The sequence below is a fragment of the Tiliqua scincoides genome, chromosome 3, assembly GCF_035046505.1.
Source record: "Tiliqua scincoides isolate rTilSci1 chromosome 3, rTilSci1.hap2, whole genome shotgun sequence".
NCBI classification, from domain to species: Eukaryota; Metazoa; Chordata; class Lepidosauria; order Squamata; family Scincidae; genus Tiliqua; species Tiliqua scincoides.
The window spans coordinates 96,126,054-96,149,889 of NC_089823.1; the positions used below are offsets into that span (position 1 = coordinate 96,126,054).

The 23,836-nt window shown below is 43.2% G+C and overlaps 1 protein-coding gene across 1 annotated transcript in view; it reads left to right on the forward strand.

Annotated features, from left to right (window-relative positions):
- Positions 1–12,076: 12,076 nt before the first annotated feature.
- TUBGCP3 (tubulin gamma complex component 3) overlaps positions 12,077–23,836 on the forward strand; it is a 52,226-nt gene continuing 40,466 nt past the window's right edge. Inside the window, exons 1-4 of the mRNA XM_066619816.1 lie at positions 12,077–12,301; positions 19,165–19,272; positions 22,501–22,568; positions 23,375–23,452. Coding sequence (XP_066475913.1) covers positions 12,226–12,301; positions 19,165–19,272; positions 22,501–22,568; positions 23,375–23,452 — 330 coding nt within the window. The 5' untranslated portion in view covers positions 12,077–12,225. The remainder of the gene's footprint in view (positions 12,302–19,164; positions 19,273–22,500; positions 22,569–23,374; positions 23,453–23,836) is intronic.

The following is a 23,836-nucleotide window of genomic DNA, read 5'->3' on the forward strand; positions in this document are numbered from 1 at the left end:
TTGCTCTACTAGCAATGCAGACCACTAGCAGTATTCAAACATCTTTAGGGCGCAATCCTAACCCCTTATGTCGGTGCTTTCCAGCACCGACATAAGGGCAATACAGCTCCGCGGTAAGGGAACAAACATTCCCTTACTTTGAGGAGGCCTCCGTGAGTGACACCCAACTGCAGGATGCAGCACATGTTCCACTGGCACCGCTATGCCAGTGCTGGAAAGCACTGACATAAGGGGTTAGGATTGAACCCTTATTTAGTTAAAAAGATGCTTTTTCAACCCTTGAAAATGTGTTCATGTTAATACTAATAAATACTGATCGTACTCTGTAAGGACATGCTTCCAGCTGCCCCCTGGAAAACCCCAGTCCAAGACACCTGTAGTCCTATTTTTACTGGTAAATTGGGAAACAAAGGCATATTTGTTTAGGGAAGGATTAGGAAAAACTAAAGAGGAAAAAGAAGCATAACGGTGGTGGCACATGTGGACACAATCAAATAGGAGCAGTTGGGGATCCCTTGGGTACATGGAAGTCAGGTTCATGTTAATCTCAAAATGTGAGATGGGGGAGAAGTGGGTAGGTATTTTGGAGGGAAAATTGTTTTTAAAAAAATACTCACCATGTTGTTTGAGATTACTAAAGTCTTTGAATTTCCACAAAAGTTTTACCTCAGAAACTTGAAATTAGAAGATGGCTTATATCATATAGTAATCCTGATGTCTAAATATAATATAAAATTTTCTTTTCAGTGCCTTCAGAAATGTTTATTTTGTACATGTACGTATATTTGCAATAATTTTGATTTTTATGCACATTACACACATTACAAATGTGAAAAGAGTCTGTTGCAAAAATTTTATTTAACATTACAAAGAGTTAAATTAGCTCTCAGAAGTCTTGCTCTGCTTTTGTTAATGGAATCTCTGCCCAATCACATGCATTTATTATTACAAGTGCATGCAACTTTTTAGAAGTTCCTAGAGGCCAAGACAAGCGAGGAAGAAATAATAATGTTAGATAACCAACATGATCAATGTGGTTCAAAAATGGTGTTACAATCAGTTCTTGTTAGGTTAGGTTCCTGGAAAACCTAGTGGATACCAAATTAGCAGATACTGAATCCTACAGCCTATGGGGAAAATGGGGTTAGGTTCCAGGGGACTCTTTTCACCATGCACTCTATGACTTTATGAACCTAATTCTTAACTTGAACTAAGCTTGGGCTTATCTACATCTCCAACATCTGATACTTCCTCCTCCATCCAGGCTATCCCTTGAAGCACTGAAGGTTGTGGCAATGGTGTTGATGATTTCTCCATGCTAGCTTTCCCTTGACTTGTTGAAGGCTGCTGGCCCAACAACAAGACCTCGAAGATCAGCCATGGGGAGATGGTTGCTTCACCCATCCTCATAAGAACTTAAGAACATAAGAAGAGCCCTGCTGGATCAGGCCAAAGGCCTATCCAGTTCAGCTTCCTGTATCTCACAGTGGCCCACCAAATGCCCCAGGGAGCACACAAGACAACAGACACAATCTGCGTCCTGGTGCCCTCCCCTGCATCTGGCAATCAGAGGCAGCCTGCCTCTAAAACCAAGAGCTTGCACATACCTACCATGACTTGTAACCCGTGATGAACTTTTCCTCCAGAAATTTGCCCAATCCCCTCTTAAAGGCATCCAGGCAAGATGCCATCACTACTTCCTGTGGCAAAGTGTTCCACAAACTAATTACACGCTGGGTAAAGAAATATTTTCGTCTCTCTGTCCTAAATCTCCCAACACTCAAGTTTCGTGGATATCCCCTGGTTCTGGTGTTATGTAAGAGGGAAAAGAGCATCTCTCTATCCACTCTGTCTATCCCCTGCATGATTTTGTATGTCTCAATCAGGTCCCCCCTCAGATGCCTCTTTTCTAAGACTAGCCAAATGTTGTAGCCTAGCCTCATAGGGAAGGTGCCCCAGCCCAGTAATCATTTTGGTTGCTCTCTTTTGCACCTTTTCCATCTCCACTATAGCCTTTTTGAGATGCGGCGACCAGAACTGGATACAATACTCCAGGTGTGGCCTTGCCATCGATTTGTACAATGGCATTACAATATTAGCTTTCTTATTCTCAATGTCTTTCCTAATGATCCCAAGCATGGAATTAGCCCTCTTCACTGCCACTGCACATTGGGTCAATACTTTCATTGAGCTGTCCACAAGGACCCCAAGATCTCTCTCCTGATCTGTCTCAGACAGCTCAGAACCCATTAGCCTATATGTGAAGTTTTGATTCTTTGCCCCAATGTGCATGACTTTACACTTACTTACATTGAAACACATCTGCCATTTTGCTGCCCAGACTCCCAGTCTGGAGAGATTCTTCTGGTCTTCACCACTAGGAAAAGTTTGGTGTCATCTGAAACTTGGCCACCTGACTGCTTAGCCCTGCCCCCAGGTTATTTATGAACAGGTTGAAAAGTACAAGTCGCAGGACAGATCCTTGGGGCACTCCACTTTCCACCTTTCTCCATTGTGAAAATTGCCCATTGACACCCACTCTCTGCTTCCTGGACCTCAACCAGTTCCTAATCCAGGAGAGGACTTGTCTTCTAATTCCCTGACTGTGGAGTTTTCTCAGCAGCCTTTGGTGATGGACCATGTCAAAGTCCATGGGTTCTCCTGCATCCACAGTAAGCTGACCTTTTCAAAGAATTCTAAAAGGTTTGTGAGGCAAGACTTACCCTTACAGAAGCCATACTGATTCTCCCTTAGCAGGGCTTGTTCATCTCTTCCTCCACCTGTCTCTTGGCACCTTCTCTTGGCTTGTTCCACCCCAGAGTAGCCTTCAGGTAGCCTTCCATCATCAGCTTCTCATCATTGCCAGGGTTGTGAAGGTTCACAAAGGTGCCCAAGATGGTGGGGCAAATCTGGAAGCAGACAAAAATGTGTCCAATAATTTTCCATTTGCCAATACCAATGTCCGTTTGATGCTGTACCAGAACAGTATTCATGGATAATGAGAACAGAGTTGCGGATAATGAGAGTAGGTGGTAATTCTGTCCCTCGCAGATAGCAAATTTACATATAATGAGAACTAACTGGATACAAACAAGATATACCTTAGAATATATGAGCATCACTGGCTGTTTCTTAGGCCTTTTATTTCTTTCACAGCTTTTGCACTGCCACCTAGTGTTAATGATATGGAAATATAATATTGTGCTTGTTTTATTCTATTCCCCAAGTTTCCAGGCACAAATACTTAAAGCAGTGCTTTTCAGACTGGAGAGTTGCAACATCTCAGCCTGTGGGCCCTGGCCTCTGCCCCCTTAAGGGATGGGGGCAGCAAGCAGGCAGCAGCGCAATCCCCAGGTTTTAGTGGAGTGCGATCACTCCACTTTCACTTCTGAAGCTTCAGGGAGCCCTGCAGAAGGTTCTGCAGGGCTCCCGCATCCCCAGGAGGCTGCAGGAGGTTCCTGTAAGTGCACTCAAGCCTTTGCAGCCCCCTGAGTGAGGCAAACCTGGGGATCATGACGCTGCCTCCCCCCCACCCCTCCAAGAACGTAGAGCAGTTTTCAAATTCCCGGAGAGTTTGAAAACTGCTGTCTTAACATGTTAATTAAATTCACATGCTTAATAATATCGTCTGTTTTGGTACTTATTTATTAATACTTAGGCTGTAATCCTAACCCAACTTTACAGCACTGACATAAGGGCAATACAGCTCCTAGGTAAGGGAACAAACATTGCTTTACCTTGAGGAGGCCTCCATGACTGCCCCCCAACTGCAGGATGCAGCACATGCCCCACTGCCACAGCTATGTCAGTGCTGGAAAGTTGGTTAGGATTGCTCCCTAAATCTCTCAACCATTTCAGACTGTATTGGAATCGTGGAAGATCTGGCGAGGAGGTAGGATGTGGTGTCAGCAGTGGCCCCTTTAAGGGTAAGGCTGGGCATTCAGTAGGGAGTGTGCTGCACAGCTGCAACCACTTGAAGGCAATGGGGCCCTCAGGCATAAAAGCACCTGGTGAAGGGCGAGCTTGGTGTGGGTGGTAGTAGAAGAAGGAAAGCTTAGGAAGGGAGGCAGATGTGAGGAACTGATGTGTGAATTGACTTAGGAGACTGAACAGATGAGCTACCCTGGTTGTGGGGTCCTGCAGGGCAGAACTAGGGTCATTTTTGGGGAAAGAAGGGGATCTAATTAGCTCAAAGTAGGCATTTTCCAGGTGGAGCTTGGACTGGGAATCTGGCAAAACAGGCACACTGACTTCTGCATGGAAGATGAGTTCCACTGTTATAGAGCCTATGAGTATGGAGAAAGTCCTAGCAGATTTTCCATCTTAGATCTCATTTCTAGAAATTGTTAAGTGGCTGCAGCATAGAGATTCCAGGGATAGAAAGATACACCTTTACTTGATCAGAAGCACCACTGATATAAAAATATAATATGAAAATGTTCTATTTTAGTGCCTTCAAAAATGGTTATTTTTTTTACATGTAATTTGCAATAATTATTTTTATGCACATTACACACATTTCAAATGTGAAAATGGTCTGCTATAGAAATAGATTTATCCTTAAATGACATGTTCTTTAAAAAATTGCTGAAAGTGTATCTTAATATGTAACTAGGTGTTGGTGAAATAATCATTATGACTGTAACAAAATAGAGGAAAGACATAATGTAGATGTGTTAGTGTAAATTATGTGGTGTTGAGAGATTCTTAGAAAGCACTAGCAGTGACTGACTCCTGTTCTTGGATCTTTTCCATTTTAATGTTCTGTGCTATCAGTTCTAATAGTTCCTCTACGTTTCACAGGGGATTTGTTCAGAGCTCTTTCCAGGCTTTGCAATATGTATGCTGAAATACATAGAAATACTTCTGATGCGCTTCTTTCTTCTTATTGCCTATTACTAATGTATATTCAAAAATGGGTTATGAAGAAGAATCCTCACTAAGTACTAACTGGAGAAACGGCTTCAGAACAGGAAACAAAAAAGCTTATGAAAGCAATTAGTAGGAATTCAGAAACTTGCCTCCCCAGACTCTCAGCCAAGTACCATAGACATTGGTAACAAGCAGATTCAAGCATTGAGAGACAGATTATTAATATGCAATTATTATGGCAAGAAACTGCCATAAGCCCCTCTCCACTAGGAGCTAGTGTTTGTTTAATCCATTGCACTGTCTAGAATCAACTGCCAGATCAACAGCCCAATCCTATACAGACCCCATAGCACTTTTGTGGTATTTATCTTAAAAGTATAAATTGCCATTTGCATTTTTAAACACTTTTTTACAGTATGGATTAAAAAAACGAATCTATATAAAACTGTGTTCCTCAAAGGTCAGTACTGTGCCCCTCTGAGATCTGCACTATAGCCAGCTGCCTACTTGGCCTAATATTAGCACCGGCCCAAAGAAGGGACAGGCAGATGGGAAGGATGTCAGAGAGAGAGAAGTGAGAGACTTCAAAAGACCAGCTGAGTAGCTACCTGAGTTCCTGAAGAAGTTAGACATGCCTTGCAGAGATCCAGGTTCTGAGCAGTGCAGAGACTCTAAGAGGTCAGACCACATGGAGAGGGCTATTGCACCCAGAGTTACAGGTAACCAGCGACGTTGCCAGGGGGTGCAGGCCACACCCAGTGATGTGCACGGGGAGTGGGGGGTGACGTGCTAAAATCGAAGTGGTTAGGAGTAACCCCATCATATTATATACTGTTGGATGCAGAATTTTGAGTGGAATGCACTGCAAAAACCAGAGTGAAACATCTCCTTTCTATCAAAAGTTATGGCCAAAAAACTGGAGAACAAAAAATGCATGGAGCCCTATGGAAAGTGAAAGTGAGCTGTATCGTGCGTTTACTCATGAGTGGGTGAACTTCCCTTAATCCTTTGGAAAGGGCAGGCTGAGAGGAATCCAAGGACACCAGAATGGTCCTGATCCAATGAAAGCAACCCCCAAAAACACCTGAGAAGGAAGTCCCTCCCTCCAAACAGATGAATGTATTGAGCCCTATGGAAAGCGAAACTAAGCCTCACAGTCAAGTTAACTTGTGAGTAAGCAAACGTGCCTTAGTTGGTGTGGAAGATCAGGTGAAGGAGAGTGCAAGGCTACCAGAATGGTTCTGATCCTATGCACCTGCAGCTAAACAAGTGCTCCAGAAGGCAGCCATCCCCCCCATTAAAAAAGATCAAAACAGAGGCTTCAGCTGATAAGATGAACCTTTTTGAGACTTGCAAAGCCAGGTGGATCCTGACAGTGATCTGGTTTAAACAGAAGTTCTTAAATTGAACTGGGCACTGGGTAGGGCTGAAAACCTTACTGGTTTTGGAGGGGGGGGGTGTTATTGCAGGCAGGCTACAGAGGAAATTCACTTGGTGGACCAGGGCTGGCTTCTGCTTATTTATTTGTTTTACTTTAATTATTTATACTTACTTATTTTAATTTGCCTGATGATGTCACTTCCACCATGACATCACTTCTGGTGGGTCTTGGACAGATTGTCATTCTAAAAAGTGGGTCCCAATGCTAAACATTTGAGAACTGCTGCAATAAGTTGACAACCGGTGTGTGTGTGTGACACCACTAGTGACCAAAATAACAATTTGGAAGAATAATACCATCATGTTATATATCAGTCAATGTGTAATTTCATGCAGAATGTGTTCTCTTTGTCCTATCAAAAGGTACAGCCAAAAAACCAGTGGGGGTGGAGTGATGGTACATCACCACACCCACCACCAGGGGGTTGCCCCACCCACTGCATGGGGGGGGTGACACGCTGGCATCCCACACTGGGTGACATGAACCCTAGTGATGCCACTGTAGGTAACTGTTCAAAATCCTCCTGTATTTAAGGGCCTTTTGTTAGCTACCTATGCTCTTGCCTTAGGCTGCAATCCTATACATACTGTACTTGCCTGGGAGTAACTCCCATTACTCAATGGCTCTTACTTCTGAGTAGACATGCCTGGGCCTGCACTGTTAATCTAATTCCCAATGAGTTTGAATAGCCTCTGAAGGTTTCTTTAAGAGCATGCAAATGGGTGACTGGATGGGTAAATAGGGGTTTGGGTGGATAAAAATAGACACACAGCATGAGGGGCATGGGGAAAACCTAAAAGCAGTTATACAGAGGAGGCTGCTCAATGGGTTAGTCCAGAGGGTTACAATCACATGCAAATATGTCTATGAACTTGTGAACATAGACACGTTTTTCAGTGGGTATAGGGGTACAGGCAGGAGGCAGTAATCAACCAATCTGATCAAGATACAGAGTTACAGGCAGGGTATAGTGATTACATAGAGGTAGACAATTCAAACAGGGGTGCACAGGAATTGTTACATAATTTGCATTAAGTGGAGACGGGAGGTTGCACCTATGAGATACCTTCTTCCGCCCAGGGTGCATAACTTATAAGGAAAGTACATTCCAAAGCATTTGAGGTTTGGCCTGGTTCTAGGAAAGCATTGTCCTAGTGTCCCATTTACAGGTCCAGCCTTGTTATACACGGATTTGACTCAACAGGAATGGCCCTTGCAAATGAGAAGGAATGTGCTGATCCCTGGAGAGGTGAAAAAGGCACCCCTTTAAAATCAGTTTAAAAAACTGTTTTTACTGTTGCAGAGAGATAGTCATACAAGTGATTACAGGTATAATCTAGGTAAGTATCCACAGATTTTTCTATGTCAAAGCTGATGAAAAGGGCCCTTTAAATTAAAGGAAAACAGCAATTTAATAATGCCAGAGAGGGCAGCGGCTGACAATCCATCAATTATTCTCTGCAGGCTTCACTCCTCCCTTCCCCCTGAGCAAGTGAAAGAAGGCTAAATGGCAGCAATTACCACCTCCTCCATTCTTTCCCCTTTGCTGGGGCTCCTGGTGAAGGGAGGGATTGCTGTCTCCTAGTGAAGCCTAAGTGCCTGGAGAGAGACTGCTGAAGGCCTCTGTGTGCATTACAAAGGTCAGCAAAGCTGTTTTTAAATCACTGGGGTGAAGGGACTTTGTTTTTTAAATTGATTTGCTACAGTGTGTTTTTTGCCATCCACTTGAGTTCTTGGAACAGAACCCTTGCAAATAATGAGACTCAACCTGTATATGTAGAAGTTCTGGCTGAAAGAGTCCTTCATACAACACTGGCATCTGTTGATATTGGCAAACAAGGCTGGTAATAGTGTTGCAAAGTGAAATGCAAAGTCCGCAGCAAACTTCAAAAACAAACTTTAAAAGTACAGTTGAAAACAAACTTGGTAGGCAAGAATGATGATCATCTGCAAGCTTCTTTATTTCGTTGCCAGCAACCGACCTCTCAAGGACTCTCATCCAAAGTGATGAGAGCACTGGGAGCTAGGTGGGAACTCTCAGTGTCTCCAGAGAAAAGCAATATTCCAATGGGAACCCTTAACTTATATAGGATTCTGGCTTCTTTGTTTGAAAAATCTCACTGTCATTGGCTAGGGGATCATGACATCAGAAATGGAAACTTTCTTATGATTGTCTACAAGATTACAAGCATCTGATTGGCTAGTTCAAATGACCAATGAAAAAACAGAAATTTACATTGAAACATGTATCCAACAGCCACTAGGTGGCACTGTTTACCCATTATTACAGGACTGATTTGAATTCCCTTTATCAAACAATGTAGGTTCTCTATAAACTAAACCTCTGGTTTTTTATCATTCTCAGTATGTATATTTACTCAATTAAATACAAAACAAACTAAATTCCTACTGCAAACAAGGATTTTCAAGAGACTTTCTCTCTGTTAAATCCTGCTTTCTTAGAGTTCAGATAGTTTCTCTGGAATGTCTTTGTTAATCAGGGCTTCTAATGATACTTTCCTGATCAGGAGACACTCTTAGGAATGTTTTTTGCTTATCTGTTCTGGCCTCGCTGATTTGTAGGTGTTTTGTATCTACCAAGCACTATCTCTGTCTGTCAGACAAGATAGACTGTCCTTTACATTAAGCTTCTTCTGAACCCAACTATCTACTCCTTGGCGCCAGGGGAAAGACATTAATTTCCAGATTCTCTGTATGGTGTTCTTTATCTGGTTGACAGGCATGTTATAGTCTTGGTATGCCTTTGCTTAGATAAAGGTCTTATCTGTAAACTGTAACTTCTCTAGAGTCTTCCTAATTAATTTACTTCAGGCATCTGCCTATTCAAGGTCCATATGTGTGAACTGCCTGCTTGACAGAGTACTCCTGTCAAGAGTATCTGAATTATAACTTTCAACTTGTGACTTCAAACTCTCCTCAATAGTTTTCTTCTCTCTCTGTGCATTTTGATCTAACCAGCTAAGATTCACTCTTTCATTTATATCATTAATTGTATTCTCTAACCATTAACCTACATGCTAGCTTTTATTTGGCAATTCAATTAACCTTTGGGTGTGAGGCATTAGCAGCTTCCAGTGACATTTCTTTTGTTAATTTACAACCCTATAGGCACTACTCATTAGGCATTTAAGAGTACACAGTAGCCTGTTGGTAGCCTGTAACATTTTCCTAAATGCAGTCACACACACCATGATGTTGCTTTTTGGTAGAATGCATATACAAAACATGAAACCTTCCTGATAGCTTTGCCAGTGCACAATTTGGGTTTTAAAGAAAGCTTATTTAATCTCTACATTGCTCTTTATTTATAACCGCTTTGTGAACTTTCTGTTGAAAAGCGGTATATAAATACTGTTAATAATAATAATAATAATTTATTTAGAAACTGGCATTCAAGTTTTTAAAACAAACCTACTCTGTTCAGCCTAGCTTTATCCATCACTGTAACAGCTGGTAATTCCTGTCTCCTCTTATCTGATGGTTTTATTGTTTAGCAATAAAACATCTTCTGATTTATGACTCTTGCCTTTAACTTTGCTTTTTTAAACTTCTTCAGAGAGGGCAAAGAATGGAATTTTTCAGGCAAAGAGAGGGCAAAGAATGGAGGGCAGGAGGTCTGGTCTAGAGGGTAGAGCCTCCATTTGCCTGAAGATTAACATCCACAAGGTCGCCAGTTCGAGGCCACCGGCACCGTGCGACCTTGAAGCAGCTGGCAAGCTGCAGCTGAGCTGTTCCATCTGCTCAGAGCATGGGAGGATGGAGGCCAGAATGTTAAACCAGATCGGAGTGTAACACCTTGAATGTAGTGGTTCTTGAAAGAAAGAACCTTCTTTCAATTTGTAAAAATCCCTGCGTGGATTTAATAAGCCTGCCTGTGTAAACCGCCTTGAATAAAGTCTTGAATAAAGACCAAGAAAGGCGGTATATAAATACTGTATATTATTATTATTATTAATTTTGTAACTCTGCTTGTGAAATGTGCCAAGCACATAGGCTTCTGAACATTTGAACATTTCTCTATTAAGCTGCTAAAAAACCATAATGTGTGAGCATGGCATTACATTGGCTTTCATTGAACATGTATGCATTTGGTCTGTTAGCATAACACTTGTTTATGTTTGGCTTTTACCAGCTTGCATCAATAGCAAAGTTTATATTGTCACTATTATAATTTACATGCATGGCATAGCCAGAAAATAAAAAGATAATTAAGGAAAAAATATGATTCATAACAGTTGCACCTGCTAATGTTATGTTTTTAGTACAACTATTGTAACCATGAATCATAGTCCATGCTGAATACAGACTTGGTATTCTTGTTTTGGTATTCTTGATGCAGACTTGATGTCTTGTTGTGAGGAAAAGAGAGGAAGGTGTGTGCACATTAGAGTGCAAAAGGGGCTTGCAAACAAGAGTACCATATCTTCCTCTGTTATCCATTTTTCAGGGCCTGGTGGTGTCATGATTCTGGAAGGTTGTCACTGAATTATTTTGACTGTTTCGTTTGGTGGTGGTGGTTTGCGCTGTTTTTTGGTTTTTTATTGTGGTTGCTTTAAAAATTATTAATACCATTGACTAATACAGTTTTAAATTTACAATAAGTGATACAGGGCCCAATCCTATCCAATTTTCCAGTGCCGGTGCAGCTGTACCAATGGGGCATGCACTGCATCCTGTGGTGGGGGAGGCAGGGCCCAATCCTATCCAATTTTCCAGAGCTGGCACAGTTGTGCCAGTGGGGTGTGCCCTGCGTCTTGTGGTGGAGGGGCAGTCACTGGGAACATGTGTTCGCTTACCAGGGAGCTGCATTGTGGCTACACTGGAGCAGGAAAGTTGGATAGGATTGGGCCCACAGTCACAGAGGCCTCCTCAGGGTATGGGAACATTTGTTCCCTTACCTCAGGGCTGCATTTCAGCTGCACTGGTGCTGAAAAGTTGGATAGGATGGGGCCCTTAGTGTTTAAATTAGACATGTGAAAGCAATATATAAATGTTTTTAGCTTTTATTTTGTCATGTCCTACATTTCTCTTGAATGCCCTACATTTTGGGGTGCCTTGTCCTCTTTTTGGTTCTGACATCTGGTCACCCTGACACCATGGAAGGTAGGACATCCCAGAAAAAATGTAGGACATGACAAAATAAAAGCTAAAAACGCCTGCCTATGGATTTCATGGGGTTAAACACTATGTTACTTATTTATTAAAGTTAAGCACTACATTACATAAAATTTATTGATTACAAGAAGGCTCTGGGCTGCCTGTTTGCAGGGAAGAGGAGATTTACACCCAAGCCTGTGCATGTCTACTCAGAAGTCAGTCCCGCTGTGGTCAATGGGGCTTACTCCCAGGAAAGCGTGGATAGGATGGCAGCCTCAGAGCAGAGTCCTACATGTGCGCACTCGGGAGTAAGCCCCTTGTAGTCAGCGGGGCTTCCTCCCTGGAAAGCGTGGCTGGGGTCGGGCTGTGCTGTTCGAGGAGGTGCCTGGGAAGGAGGCCTCCTGGCCACTCAGCGAGGGGCGGCTGCAGCTCTGTGGCCGAGGGGCTCTGCGGGGCCGGGCTCGGGAGGAGGCGCCGCTCCCTCAGCGCCCCTGGGGAGCGGTCCCAGCGCGCTGGCGGGGAAGCCGGTCCCTTGGGGAGCGGCCCCTCCGTCCCCCGGAACCTTCCCTCGGCCCGGCTGGCGCGCCGGGGAAGGAGTTCGGCGTAGCGCCGCCCGGGCTGCGGGGCATTGTGGGGGCCGCATTTTGAAACCGTTGCTTCTTTTCATGCCTTCCCGTGTCCCTTCCGCGGGCTCTGCTAAGATGGCGCCCTGAGGAACGGGCCCGGCGGGGCGGGAGGCTCGTGAGGCGTCTCCCTGCGGACGGGCGGCGCCCGCCGAGCGCGCCGACGCCAGGATGGCCACTCCGGACCAGAAGTCCCCCAACGTCCTGCTGCAGAACCTCTGCTGCCGCATCCTGGGCAGGGGCGAAGGTAACGCCTCCCTCCCCCGCCCCCCGCCACGGCTGGCAGCCCGTCCCAGGCGCCTCTGCTCAGTCAGTGGGGCTTCCTCCCGGGACAGCGCGCGTAGGTGGCAGCCTCACAGCCCAGTCCTGTGCAGGTCTACTCAGTCCCGTTATAGTCAATGGGGCTTACTCCCAGGAAAGTGTGGCAGCCTCACAGCTCAGTCCTATGTAGGTCTACACAGAAGTAAGTCCCACTAGGGTCAGTGGGGCTTACTTCCAGGAAAGCGTGGCTAGGATGACAGCCTCAGAGCCCAGCCCTATGCATGTCTACTCAGAAGTAAGTCCCGTTCCAGTCACTGGGGCTTACTCCCAGGAAAGTGTGCCTAGGATTGGGCTGTAAGCTGGTTTGTCATCTGCCCCCTACACTGAGAAGCGAGGGCACAAGTCTGGTCTCTGGGTGGCTGGGGGGAAAGTGCTCCTGCCTGGCTGTCAGCAAAGCCACTTGGAGCTCTGCAGGCTGAGCAAGCCCTGCTTTCTCTGCTGCCACCCCTTCTCCCTTATAATGTCACAAGTAGACTGCTCCCGACAGTGGGTGGATGAGGAGCAGGAGGGGAGGCTGTTCACGTGTCGGGGAAATCACTTGAGAAAGTGGATGGTGCCCCTACTGAATCAGTGCACTACTTCCTTTTTCCCTGCCCCAAGAAGGGCCATGCAGCTCTGTGATATACCTTGTAAATTGGGATGCGGATATTCCACATTCATGTTTTCCAATCAGTCCAGGGCAAGTCATTATGGCTCAACCTTAGCTTTATTTATTATTATTATTATTATTATTATTAACATCAAAATGACAACACAGCTGATAATGATTGTATACACACACACTAAAACACAACATTTATCAGCTGGTAAATCATCATCCACAAGGACATCTCCCTGACATCTAGGTGTAGATGAGGTACCGACGAAGGATGGACGCTGTGCCAATTATGGCGGTCTTCCGTAATTTGACTGGTGTTATTGCCGGGGCATTCAGTTGAATTATTATTATTAACAGTTTTTATATAGTGCCTTTCAACAAAAAAAGTTCAGAAAGTGATTTACAGGCGAACTAAGAAAATTATTACGGGGCTCTTGTAAATATAACAAGGGGAAAACATGCAGCCTGTTTTGAAGGGTAGGATGCAGGTACAATTGTACAACACACGTGCCAAACAAATCTTAATCTGACTGCTGGAATACTGACCATGAATGTGTGGAACATCTTTTATACCATTGTTTCTCAGTGTTTGTCCTCCACTCTACCAGTTCACATGGTCCACCTATTCCTTCCGTGTTTCCGTGTTTCACCGTCTTATTTTTTGGGGGGGCTCCAAAAAACACACTACATCTTATTTTCAGGGTAGGTCTTATTTTTTTCAGAAGTCAGTCCCTTTATAGTTAATGGGACTTGCTCCCTGGAAGGTGTAGAGAGGGTGTCTCCTCAGTGCCCAGGAGGATGCCTGCCTACTCAGAAATCAGTCCCTTTATAGCAGCCATTTTCAACCACTGTGCCATGGCACAGTGGTGTTCCGCGAATGGTCTGCAGGTGTGCTGCGGGAGTTTGGGGTAGGGTCATTTATTAAAAGGGCCTTTGGGGGACGTAGGCCCCCCACCAACAGCATGGTGTGCTTTGTTCATTGTCAAAAAACTGATAGTGTGCCTTGACTATTTTAGTTCCTTATCAGTGTGCCATGAGACAAAAAAGGTTGAAAACCACTCCTTTATAGTTAATGGGACTTACTGCCTGGAAGGTGTGGAGAGCCTCAGAGCCCGGGAGACAGGGTTGCCTCACTTGATACTTCCCACCTCAGCTCCTCCTCAGCGTCCTCTGCCCAAGGTAGCGCAGAAGGCACTTTCTAGGTGGCGCGCACGGGAGTGCAGCGTTCCTGGTCACGTTGTCCACCCGCCTCCACCCAAGGACCCCTTCTGCCCCCCCTGTCCCGGCCCTGATCACAACTAGGTCTTATTTTCAGGTAGGTCTTATATTTCAGCAATTCTCAAAAAACACATTAGGTCTTATTTTCGGGGAAAAGGGGTAGTACCACCGGAAGTAACTTGTGTTGACATCATTGCCAGTTATTTCTGGTTTGGGAGGCCAGATGTGACCTGACAAACACCTGTAGAAGAAGGTAGATGGAAAGGCTTTTCTGAGAACAGAGAAGCATGCTTTGGAGCCTCCTACTGCTGTTTGGTCTCACTGCCCGGTGACAGGTATCCAGAGATCCTGCAAATGCCACCAGGCAACCGTACCACTGGTTGAGAAACACTGTCTCGTACTGTATAATGTAGAGCAGTGGTTCTCACACATTTAGCACCAGGACCCACTTTTTAGAATAAGAATCTGTCTTGGCTTACCAGAAGTGATGTCATGACTGGAAGTGACATCATCAAGCAGGAAAATTTTTAACAATCCTAAGCTGCAATCCTGCCCACGCTTACCCAGGAGTAAGTCCCATTGACTATCTTTGTTAAAAGAATATACATAGTAGCTTGTTAAAAGTACAGGTCTGTCATGTTTCCCCAAATGCAGTCACATACTATAGTAGCATCAAGTCTAATGTATTAAAAATAAAATATTGAAATGAATGGGGACCCACGTGAACTTGGCTCGCAACCCACCAAGTGGGTCCTGACCCACAGTTTGAGAAACACTGATGTAGAGAATGGGTCAGTTGCCTACAGTTTAGAAGAGTTCTGTCGAGTCTAGCCATATTTCAAGCAAAGAAAAAGAGATGCACCTGTTATGCTGTGATTTAATAGTCTGAGTATTTTAAACACACCATAAATAAGTACTGTACTGAGCAATATTTGAACCAATGTTAGAAAGGAGCACTTCATTAAGCCAAATTTAGTCCCTCGATGCACCACTGACCATTGCAGCCAGAGAATACGTAAAATGCTACTTATGCACAGTTTCTCATAACATTGTGCTGAATATTATCTTGCATGCTGCTACATCATCTCTCCAGATACTGAGACTTTCATAACTTAGTTCAGTAGCTGCTAATCAAAGTTGTGAATTCCAGTTCACCTAAGCAAGATATACCTTTTAGTGTGTGCTGGTTAAACCTCAGATGTTATACAGTATCTTGGAATATGTAGAACATTCGATCAACCTGTACATCATGGGATGTGTCCATATGAGGACCAATAGGCTGAGATTGCATCCAGACCAGAGACAGGTCTTCCTGATCAGGAAATTTTTGATCCAAGTACTGAATCATCCACCCATTCTGAATGGGGTTGCACTTCCCCTGCAGGGTTGGGTGTGCAGTCTGGGAGTGCTCCTGGACTGACAGCTTTCCCTGAAGAGCCAGGTGGCAGCTGTGGCCAAAGGTGTCTTTATCCAGCTTTGGCTGGTGCACCATCTGCAGCCATACTTGAGTTGATCAGACTGACCATTGTAGTCCATGGCTTATTATCTTTGTGATTGGATTACTGTAATTCACTCTACATGGGGCTACCCTTGAAGATGAGTTGGAAGCTGCAATTAATGCAAAATGTGGTGGCCTGGGTGGTTACTAGAGCTAGGGGGGTTTACTTCTATTGGACCACTGCTCTGGAGGCTGGCTGCCCTAAATTCTGGACCCTATTCAAGGTGTTGGTATTGACCTTTGGGACCATGTTATCAGAGGGACTGCCTTTCCTCATATATACTGGCCTGCCCTCTTATGTCATCTGAGGGGTCTCTCCTACAGGTGTCTCCTCTGAATCAGGTTAGGGAAGTGATTTTCAACCATGGTGTCATGGCACATTGGTGTGCTACGAATAGTTAGCAGGTATGCTGTGGGAGTTTGGGGGAGGGTCATTAGTATTAGTAGGTTCATTGAGGGATGTGAGTCCCTTTCTGGCAGTACAATGTGCCTTGCCAATTGTAAAAAAAACTGATGGTAAGCATTGATGATGTCAGTGTGCCATGTGATGAAAAAGGTTGAAAATCACTGGGTTGGGGAAATGTCTGTGTGAGCTTTCTCCATACTGGTGCCACAACTATGCGACTCCCTTCCAGGGGCATTAAGAACTGCCCCTTCCCTCAGGGCTTTTCAGCTAAGGCTCAAAACATTTTTGTTTTATCAGGTGTTTGGATGTGTTGGTGGTTGCCTCCTGTGTTTCTATATGAAGCTTGTTGCTATTCCCCAGTTGTTTTACTGACTCCCCAATGGTTTTTAGTAATTGGTTTACTTAATGTTTTATTTATTGTAAGCATGTTTGTTTTATTTTGTGTAACTTGTAAGCCGCCTTTGAGCATTTACCTTTGCAAAGAAAAAGTGGGATATACATTTCTTAAATAAAAGTCTGAAGTGAGAGGAGTCTTCAAAAATAGTTAACATAAAAAGCATGAAGTATATGATGAATAAACATAGCAGATGTTCAGGTGATTTGTTGAAGATTGCTTTGCCTGTCCTTGTTATGCAGTTCCAATTTCATTAAAAATAAGGAGTGTTTTGAGCCAGTAATTTGTCAGATTGTTTGTGATAACTATGAACCTCTTCTCCTTTGAATGCTAAGATGACTTTCCCTTACTTTGTTGTTACTGAACTTCTGCCATGTCTGCTGAATAACCATTTTCACTGTGTGAACTTGTCTTGTAAAACATAAGTTTTAAAATACAAAAGTGTACAAGACTGATTTTTATGAATACTGGCAGAGAGGACAAGCTACAGAAAACCAGATTCCTTGACTTAAAGGCCCACATTTTCATACATGTTTCTAAAGTACCTTTAGCAGATGGTCTTGAATGCAAATGTTTTTTAGTAATTATTTCCCATAGTTATGTTAGTGTAAATTATGTGGTATTGAGAGATTCCTAGAAAGCACTAGCAGTGAGACTCCTGTTCTTCTTGGGCCTTTTCCATTTTAATGTTCTGTGCTGTCAGCTATAATAGTTCCTCTATATTTCCACAGGGGATTTGTTCAGAGCTCTTTCCAGGCTTTGCAATAAGTATGCTGAACAGTGCAATTCTGAGTAGAAATACTTCTGATACATTTCTTTCTTCTTATTGCCTGTGATAGTGTATATTGGAAAATGGGTTATGAAGAAGAATCCTCACCAGGTACTAGACAAACTGGGCTTCAAAACAAGAAACACAAAAGCACATCAATTGTTCGGAATTCAGGAACTTGCCTATTTTAAATTGTTGATGGGTTTTTCCTTTGCCTTATTTTCTTGGAAATCAGAAAAGTTTTTACCGCTTTGCTTAATTTTTGGGGGGAGAATGTACCATAAATCCAGGGCTTCGGTAAGAATACTGAAACAAAACCATAATCTTCAATGTATTTGCCTTCTCATAGTTCCCTTTTGCAGTTGATGAAACACAGAGGCAGGTAGCTGTATTTATTGTTTTGTTCTAACACAGAGCTCATCTAATTCAGTACTGTAGATACTGACTGGCAGTGGTTCTCCAAGGAATGTTTGTCTGCCCTTACTAGAGATGCTAGGGGTTGATCCTGGGACCTTCTGCATGCAAATACTTTTTCACTTAGCTACAGTCCTTTGAGTTTCCCAGTGATCAGCTGTCCCCTGAGGAAAAAATGTTAATGGTACACCATTCTTTACATTTTGAGGCTCAGGATCTCTTTCAAAAATGAGCCCTTCTGGAATGTTTTCGATAGATGAAAAGAACAGGTGCACTTTTATGGGAAATGATGCTGTAAACAAATTTTTGGAGGAGTTCGGCTTTGTTCCCAGTGATAGGAACTTTTGAAAAAATGTTGCCTATAATACATTTCAGCATGTCTGATGACCTCTTGTGAAGTTAAAAAAAAATCTGTGATCGTGATGCAGCTCATATTTTGTTTTCCATTTTGCTGATCCAGTAGTGGGGCAAATTCTAGAAGAGCAGGTGAAAGAGTGCTCTCTCATCTTAATTAGTATTCCCAACATTCATTTTTTTTCTCAACTCTGCAGGGCTGCAGGCCCTTATACACTGTAAAATAACAATGATCAAACTGGGAACTATTATTTGACAGTGTACATTGGTATAGTTATTGGTAATATGACTACTATAATACCACAGAAGTCACCTATAACTTGATGTGTATATACTGCTGGAGGCAGCAATGAGTGGCTCTCTTTATCACAGTGTCTCTTGGAGACCCTAGTACTCCAAGCAAGCAGTAGGGAGAGAATAATTCCAACTCTATGATATCCTGCTTGAGGTGTGGTGATGAGAACTATACCCAGTATTTGAGAAGTGGCTGCACAATAGATTTATATAGGGATAATGTAATATTAACAGTCTTGAACTCTTCCCTAACGATTTCTAGCATGGAATTTTCCAGATCATTGACCTGGGCCTAGTCATGGGTCATGAATACACCAAGCTATATTTACTTGCTGTTCTCTATCATTTGTTTAAGATAAGAGTGATATATAGTTCAGATTCCTACAAATGGACTTCAAGTATATTTATCCTTTTAAAAAAAAAAAAACAACTGAAGTAATCCAGCAGACATTTCTCAGATCTATGCTGATTATAAACAAACTAGAGGTAGTTTCAGGAGTAGGTCAGGTGGAGCATCCGCCTAGGGCCCATGTCAGTCAGTGAGACCACCAGGTTAGTCTGACCCCTAAGCCCTTAGTACTGTGGCAGTGGTAATACCCAGTTCTCCATTGGGGGTTAGTTGGGTGCCATGAGGAGCCTAGTGCTTCAGGGATCTCAGCAACCTGGTGCTGACACAGACGTAAGCACATACGTTTGAGATTTTAAAAATTTGGTTCTCTGCAGGAAGACTTTTTTCTATATTGTAAACACCAAGTTTATGAGTGCATTTGTTTCTCTCTGTTAAAATTTAAAATCTTATATTCTTACAGTCCATTATTTATTGGGTGATTAATTGTGATTTCAGCTGATGTAGCCCAGCAGTTTCAATATGCGGTGCGAGTCATTGGAAGTAACTTTGCCCCTACTGTTGAGAGAGATGAATTTCTTGTAGCAGAAAAAATTAAAAAAGAACGTAAGTTACTTTTACAATATTTAGAACAACATTTTATTATGTTTGTAATGTATTATGTTTGTAATACCAATTGATTTTCCCCCCTGATTTTTATTTGAGCAAGTACACTTTGCTACTCATAAATACAAAATACAACCATATTTGATTATGTAATGTATTTAATGTTGTGATCAGTCTAGCAATTAGTAGTGTATTATTGTGTCAGTTGAAGTTGACAAAAGAAAGCAAGAATAAATAATGTAATATAAATAGCTATAGGCAGTACTTTTTAAAATGCACGTAATATGTGCATATAGGGGGAAAATTATGTATTGGCCAATGACGCATCTATGCAATTTTTGGTGGTAGGGTGACTCAGGCAAGAGTGAAAGTGCGCCAAAGTTTACTCAAATTGCTCAAGAATCAGAAAAGGGGTTTGAATTGGTACCTTCACTCTTAAACCATGCAGGGAAATTCTGCCACTAACATGCACACACATTGGTACCCTAAGAAAGCAGTTGGGGGGGGACAAAGAGAGGGGAGGAAAGAACTCCTTAAAAGGAGAAGGGGAAGAGTAAAGAGGGGGAAAAATTGGGAAGAAAGGACATAGGCAGATTGGAGCTTCCGAAAGGAATCCAGGAGAAGAAAGAGAAGGTTTTGGGCTGCAGGGAAGGAAAGAGGAGGGGTGAAATTTAGACAATTAGGAGGAGGAAAAGAATAGGTGGTTCATATAGTGGCAGAAGGCTGGGAATGGCCATCTGTAGTCTGAACCAAGGAATACAGGCAAGGGTGAGTGTAGGAACAAGCTGTGAAAGCAGTTCACCCATTTGTGTGGGGGAAATAGTGTCTCCCAATGAGCAAACTCTCTTGACTACTGCCACAGGCCAGTATTTCTCAAACTCTCAGGAGAGTTTGCGTTGCAGTGTGTGGGGGTAGGGGGAAGGCAGCGACACAACCTCCTGGATCGCGCCGCTTTGGAGGGGCGCAGGGGCTTGCTTCCATTTATCAGAGCCTGCAGCAGCCTCCCAGGGGTGCAGGGAGTTACCGCACCAGCCTTTGCAAGGCTCCCTACACTGCAGACCCTCAAAATCGTGATCGCGATCACCACCACTTCCAGTTTTACATTCACAAAACCGGTCTCCGCATGTTGGTGAGACCTGCAGAGGCTGGCGCATGGGTTCCCCACACCCTCAGGAGGCTGCTGCAGGCCCTGGTGAGTGGCAGAACATCCCTGCACTTGTCCAAAGCGGCGTGATCCAGCTGGTCACATTGCTGCCTTCCCCCCTTCCTGCTCCTTAGAAGCCAGGGTTCTATGGCTGGGGCATTGCGATGCCCCAGTTTGAGAACCACTGTCATAGGCCCTCTGGAGGAGCTGCTGGGTCAGTCAAGGACATTTTTTTGGTTAAGGAGACCTGAGGCTGAACTTGGGCCTCCAACAGAAAAGCAGAAAAGCTCTTATACACACACATTCACACTCCACAACACTTGCAACCAGTGGAGAGTCTGACTACATGACTCTAAGAACATAAGAACAGCCCCACTGGATTAGGCCATAGGCCCATCTAGTCCAGCTTCATGTATCTCACAGCGGCCCACAAAATGCCCCAGGGAGCACACCAGATAACAAGAGACCTGCATCCTGGTGCCCTCCCTTGCATCTGGCATTCTGACATAACCCATTTCTAAAATCAGGAGGTTGCACATACACATCATGGCTTATAACGTGTAATGGAGTTTTACTCCTGAAACTTGTCCAATCCCCTTTTAAAGGCATCCAGGCCAGATGCTGTCATCACATCCTGTGGCAAGGAGTTCCACAGACCAATCACACGCTGAGTAAAGAAATATTTTCTTTTGTCTGTCCTAACGCTCCCAACACTCAATTTGAGTGGATGTCCCCTGGTTCTGGTGTTATGTGAGAGTGTAAAGAGCATCTCTCTATCCACTTTATCCTTCCCATCCATAATTTTGTATGTCTCAATCATGTCCCCCCTCAGGCGTCTCTTTTCTAGGCTGAAGAAGCCCAAACGCCGTAGCCTTTCCTCATAAGGAAGGTGCCCCAGCCCAGTAACCATCTTAGTTGCTCTCTTTTGCACCTTTTCCATTTCCACTATGTCCTCTTTGAGATGTGGTGACCAGAACTGTACACAATACTCAGGGTGTGGCCTTACCATCGATTTGTACAAGGGCATTATAATATTAGCCATTTTGTTCTCAATACCTTTCCTAATGATCCCAAGCATTGAATTGGCCTTCTTTACTTTACACATTGGGTCGACACTTTCATTGAGTTGTCCACCACCCCAAGATCTCTCTTCTGATCTGTCACAGACAGCTCAGAACCCATCAGCCTATATGTGAAGTTTTGATTTTTTGCCCAAATGTGCATGAATTTACACTTACTTACATTGAAACGCATCTGTCATTTTGCTGCCCATTCTGCCAGTCTGGAGAGATCCTTCTGGAGCTCCTCACAATCTCTTCTGGTCTTCACCACTTGGAAAGGTTTGGTGTCATCTGCAAACTTAGCCACCTCACTGCTCAACCTTGTCTCCAGGTCATTTATGAAGAGGTTGAAAAGCACCGGTCCCAGGAGAGATTCTTGGGGCACACTGCTTTTCACTTCTCTCCATTGCGAAAATTGCCCATTGATACCCACTCTCTGTTTCCTGGTCTTCAACCAGTTCTCAATCCATGAGAGGACCTGTCCTCTAATTCCCTCTCTCCTTGTTGACTCTCCTTGTCAACGAGGGGTCGTAAAGACAGAAAGAAGACTGTGAAGTATGCAAGGGAGACAGTAGCCTTGAAAGGAGCTGGACAAGGAAACCAAACTGTTTTTTTATTCCCAGGAGGACGAGAGGAAGTGGGGCATTTAGAGAACAGAGGGGCCTGAAAAGTTTAGCTGACCAACCCGTACTGTAGTAGATGTACATATATATATCTGCTGTATTGTAGATGTAGATCTCATACACAGAAGCAATATTTGTGTAGAAATATTGTGTCCTATGAAGTGAAACAGGATGAAATAGATGGCCATCCTTCTGAAATGAATGTGTAGGCACCTACATTGCCTCTAAACAACTGCCCCAGTATCAGTGCAACTTGCCCAGTAACTTGCCCCAGTGCAACTTGCCCCTTGAGAGCTCCATTAATGATATATCTGTGCTGAGTGAAATAGTGTTTGACTTAAATGTTAATATTTCACATAATATGCATGTGGTGACTTGAATATGCCTCTTTTCTTTACAGTGGTGCGACAAGGAAGGGAAGAAAATGCTGCTTTATTTTCTGAGCTTTACAGAAAACTCCATTCGCAGGTACAGAATTAGAGCCCAATCCTATGCATGTCTACTCAGAAGTAAGTCCCATTGTAGTTAATGTGGCTTACTCCCAGGTAAGTGTGGATAGGATTGGGCCCTAAGTTTCTTTTTATTTCGTATCCAGCATGGAAGCAAGAGTTGTCATTTGAACTGAGATGTAGTGAATATTGACTAAAAAAGGCTTTGTTAGAATCAGCTTTTAGAGATATGTTTGTGTTTGTTCCTAGTTCCTGTCTTGCAAAATGTTAAAAGCTTATTTTTGATGGAAATAACAAAGTAGCATTTATTTTAGATCCCTAAATGACTTTTTATGGGAAGGATATAGATCAGCAAAAAAGTGTTTTGCTTTTTATGTTAAACTTATCTCACCACTAGCTATTTTTACACTAATGTATATTGATTTATTGATCATTCTGTTGGCTTCTAAAGTTATCTTTGTTTTTCTTTCTTTTGTACTTGAAGTCTTGTGTTCTAGAAGTACACTTGTTAATTGAAAAATTATGAGTTCATTTTGACAGTAAAGTTCAGCAAAGTTCATGAATTCTTATCTTCTGCAAGAAAAGTTATTCCCTGGTACTGTTGTAATCCATCCTGCAACAGTAACTAGTTCAGTAAATCTGGCGGAACTCCCATTCTGCTACTTGGCAGCCCAGTTAGATTATTTGAAATTGTATCTCCTGTCCATACTTCTTTTTAAACTTAAAGGTAGTACTTATTTGCTCAGGAACAAATAAAGATATAATAACAACTATAATTTATTTTGAAGCCATGCTACCTTTTTAAATGCTTATCTCTTGTTACAGGGTGTTTTGAAAAACAGATGGTCAATCCTCTACCTCCTGCTCAGCCTCAGTGAAGATCCACGTAAGCAGTCAAACAAGGTAACTAAGATATTACTAAAATTTACAGTGTAAAAATTGAGACAACTGGGGGAAAGTTAGGAGATAATGTATGTGCTAAATATTAATAAGACTGTTGGAAATATCTTTACAAAAATTAGAAACTGAAAAGTTGAATGCGTATTCTGTATTTTATTAATCCTAACTAGTTCTGGATAAATAGGGTTTATTGATTTACAGAACTTTACCCTAAGTTCTGTGAATGGAAGGCACTTCCTTCCTTAGAAAAGGATTTTCACCAGCTCGCTTTCTGCTGCAACCTTTTCCCCAATGTCATCCTGTTCCAGAGAGTCCCCCAGGTCACAAGATCAGATTTGAAGGGGACACAGGGGCTGTAGAGAGAAGGGCAATTAGCAAAATTTCACC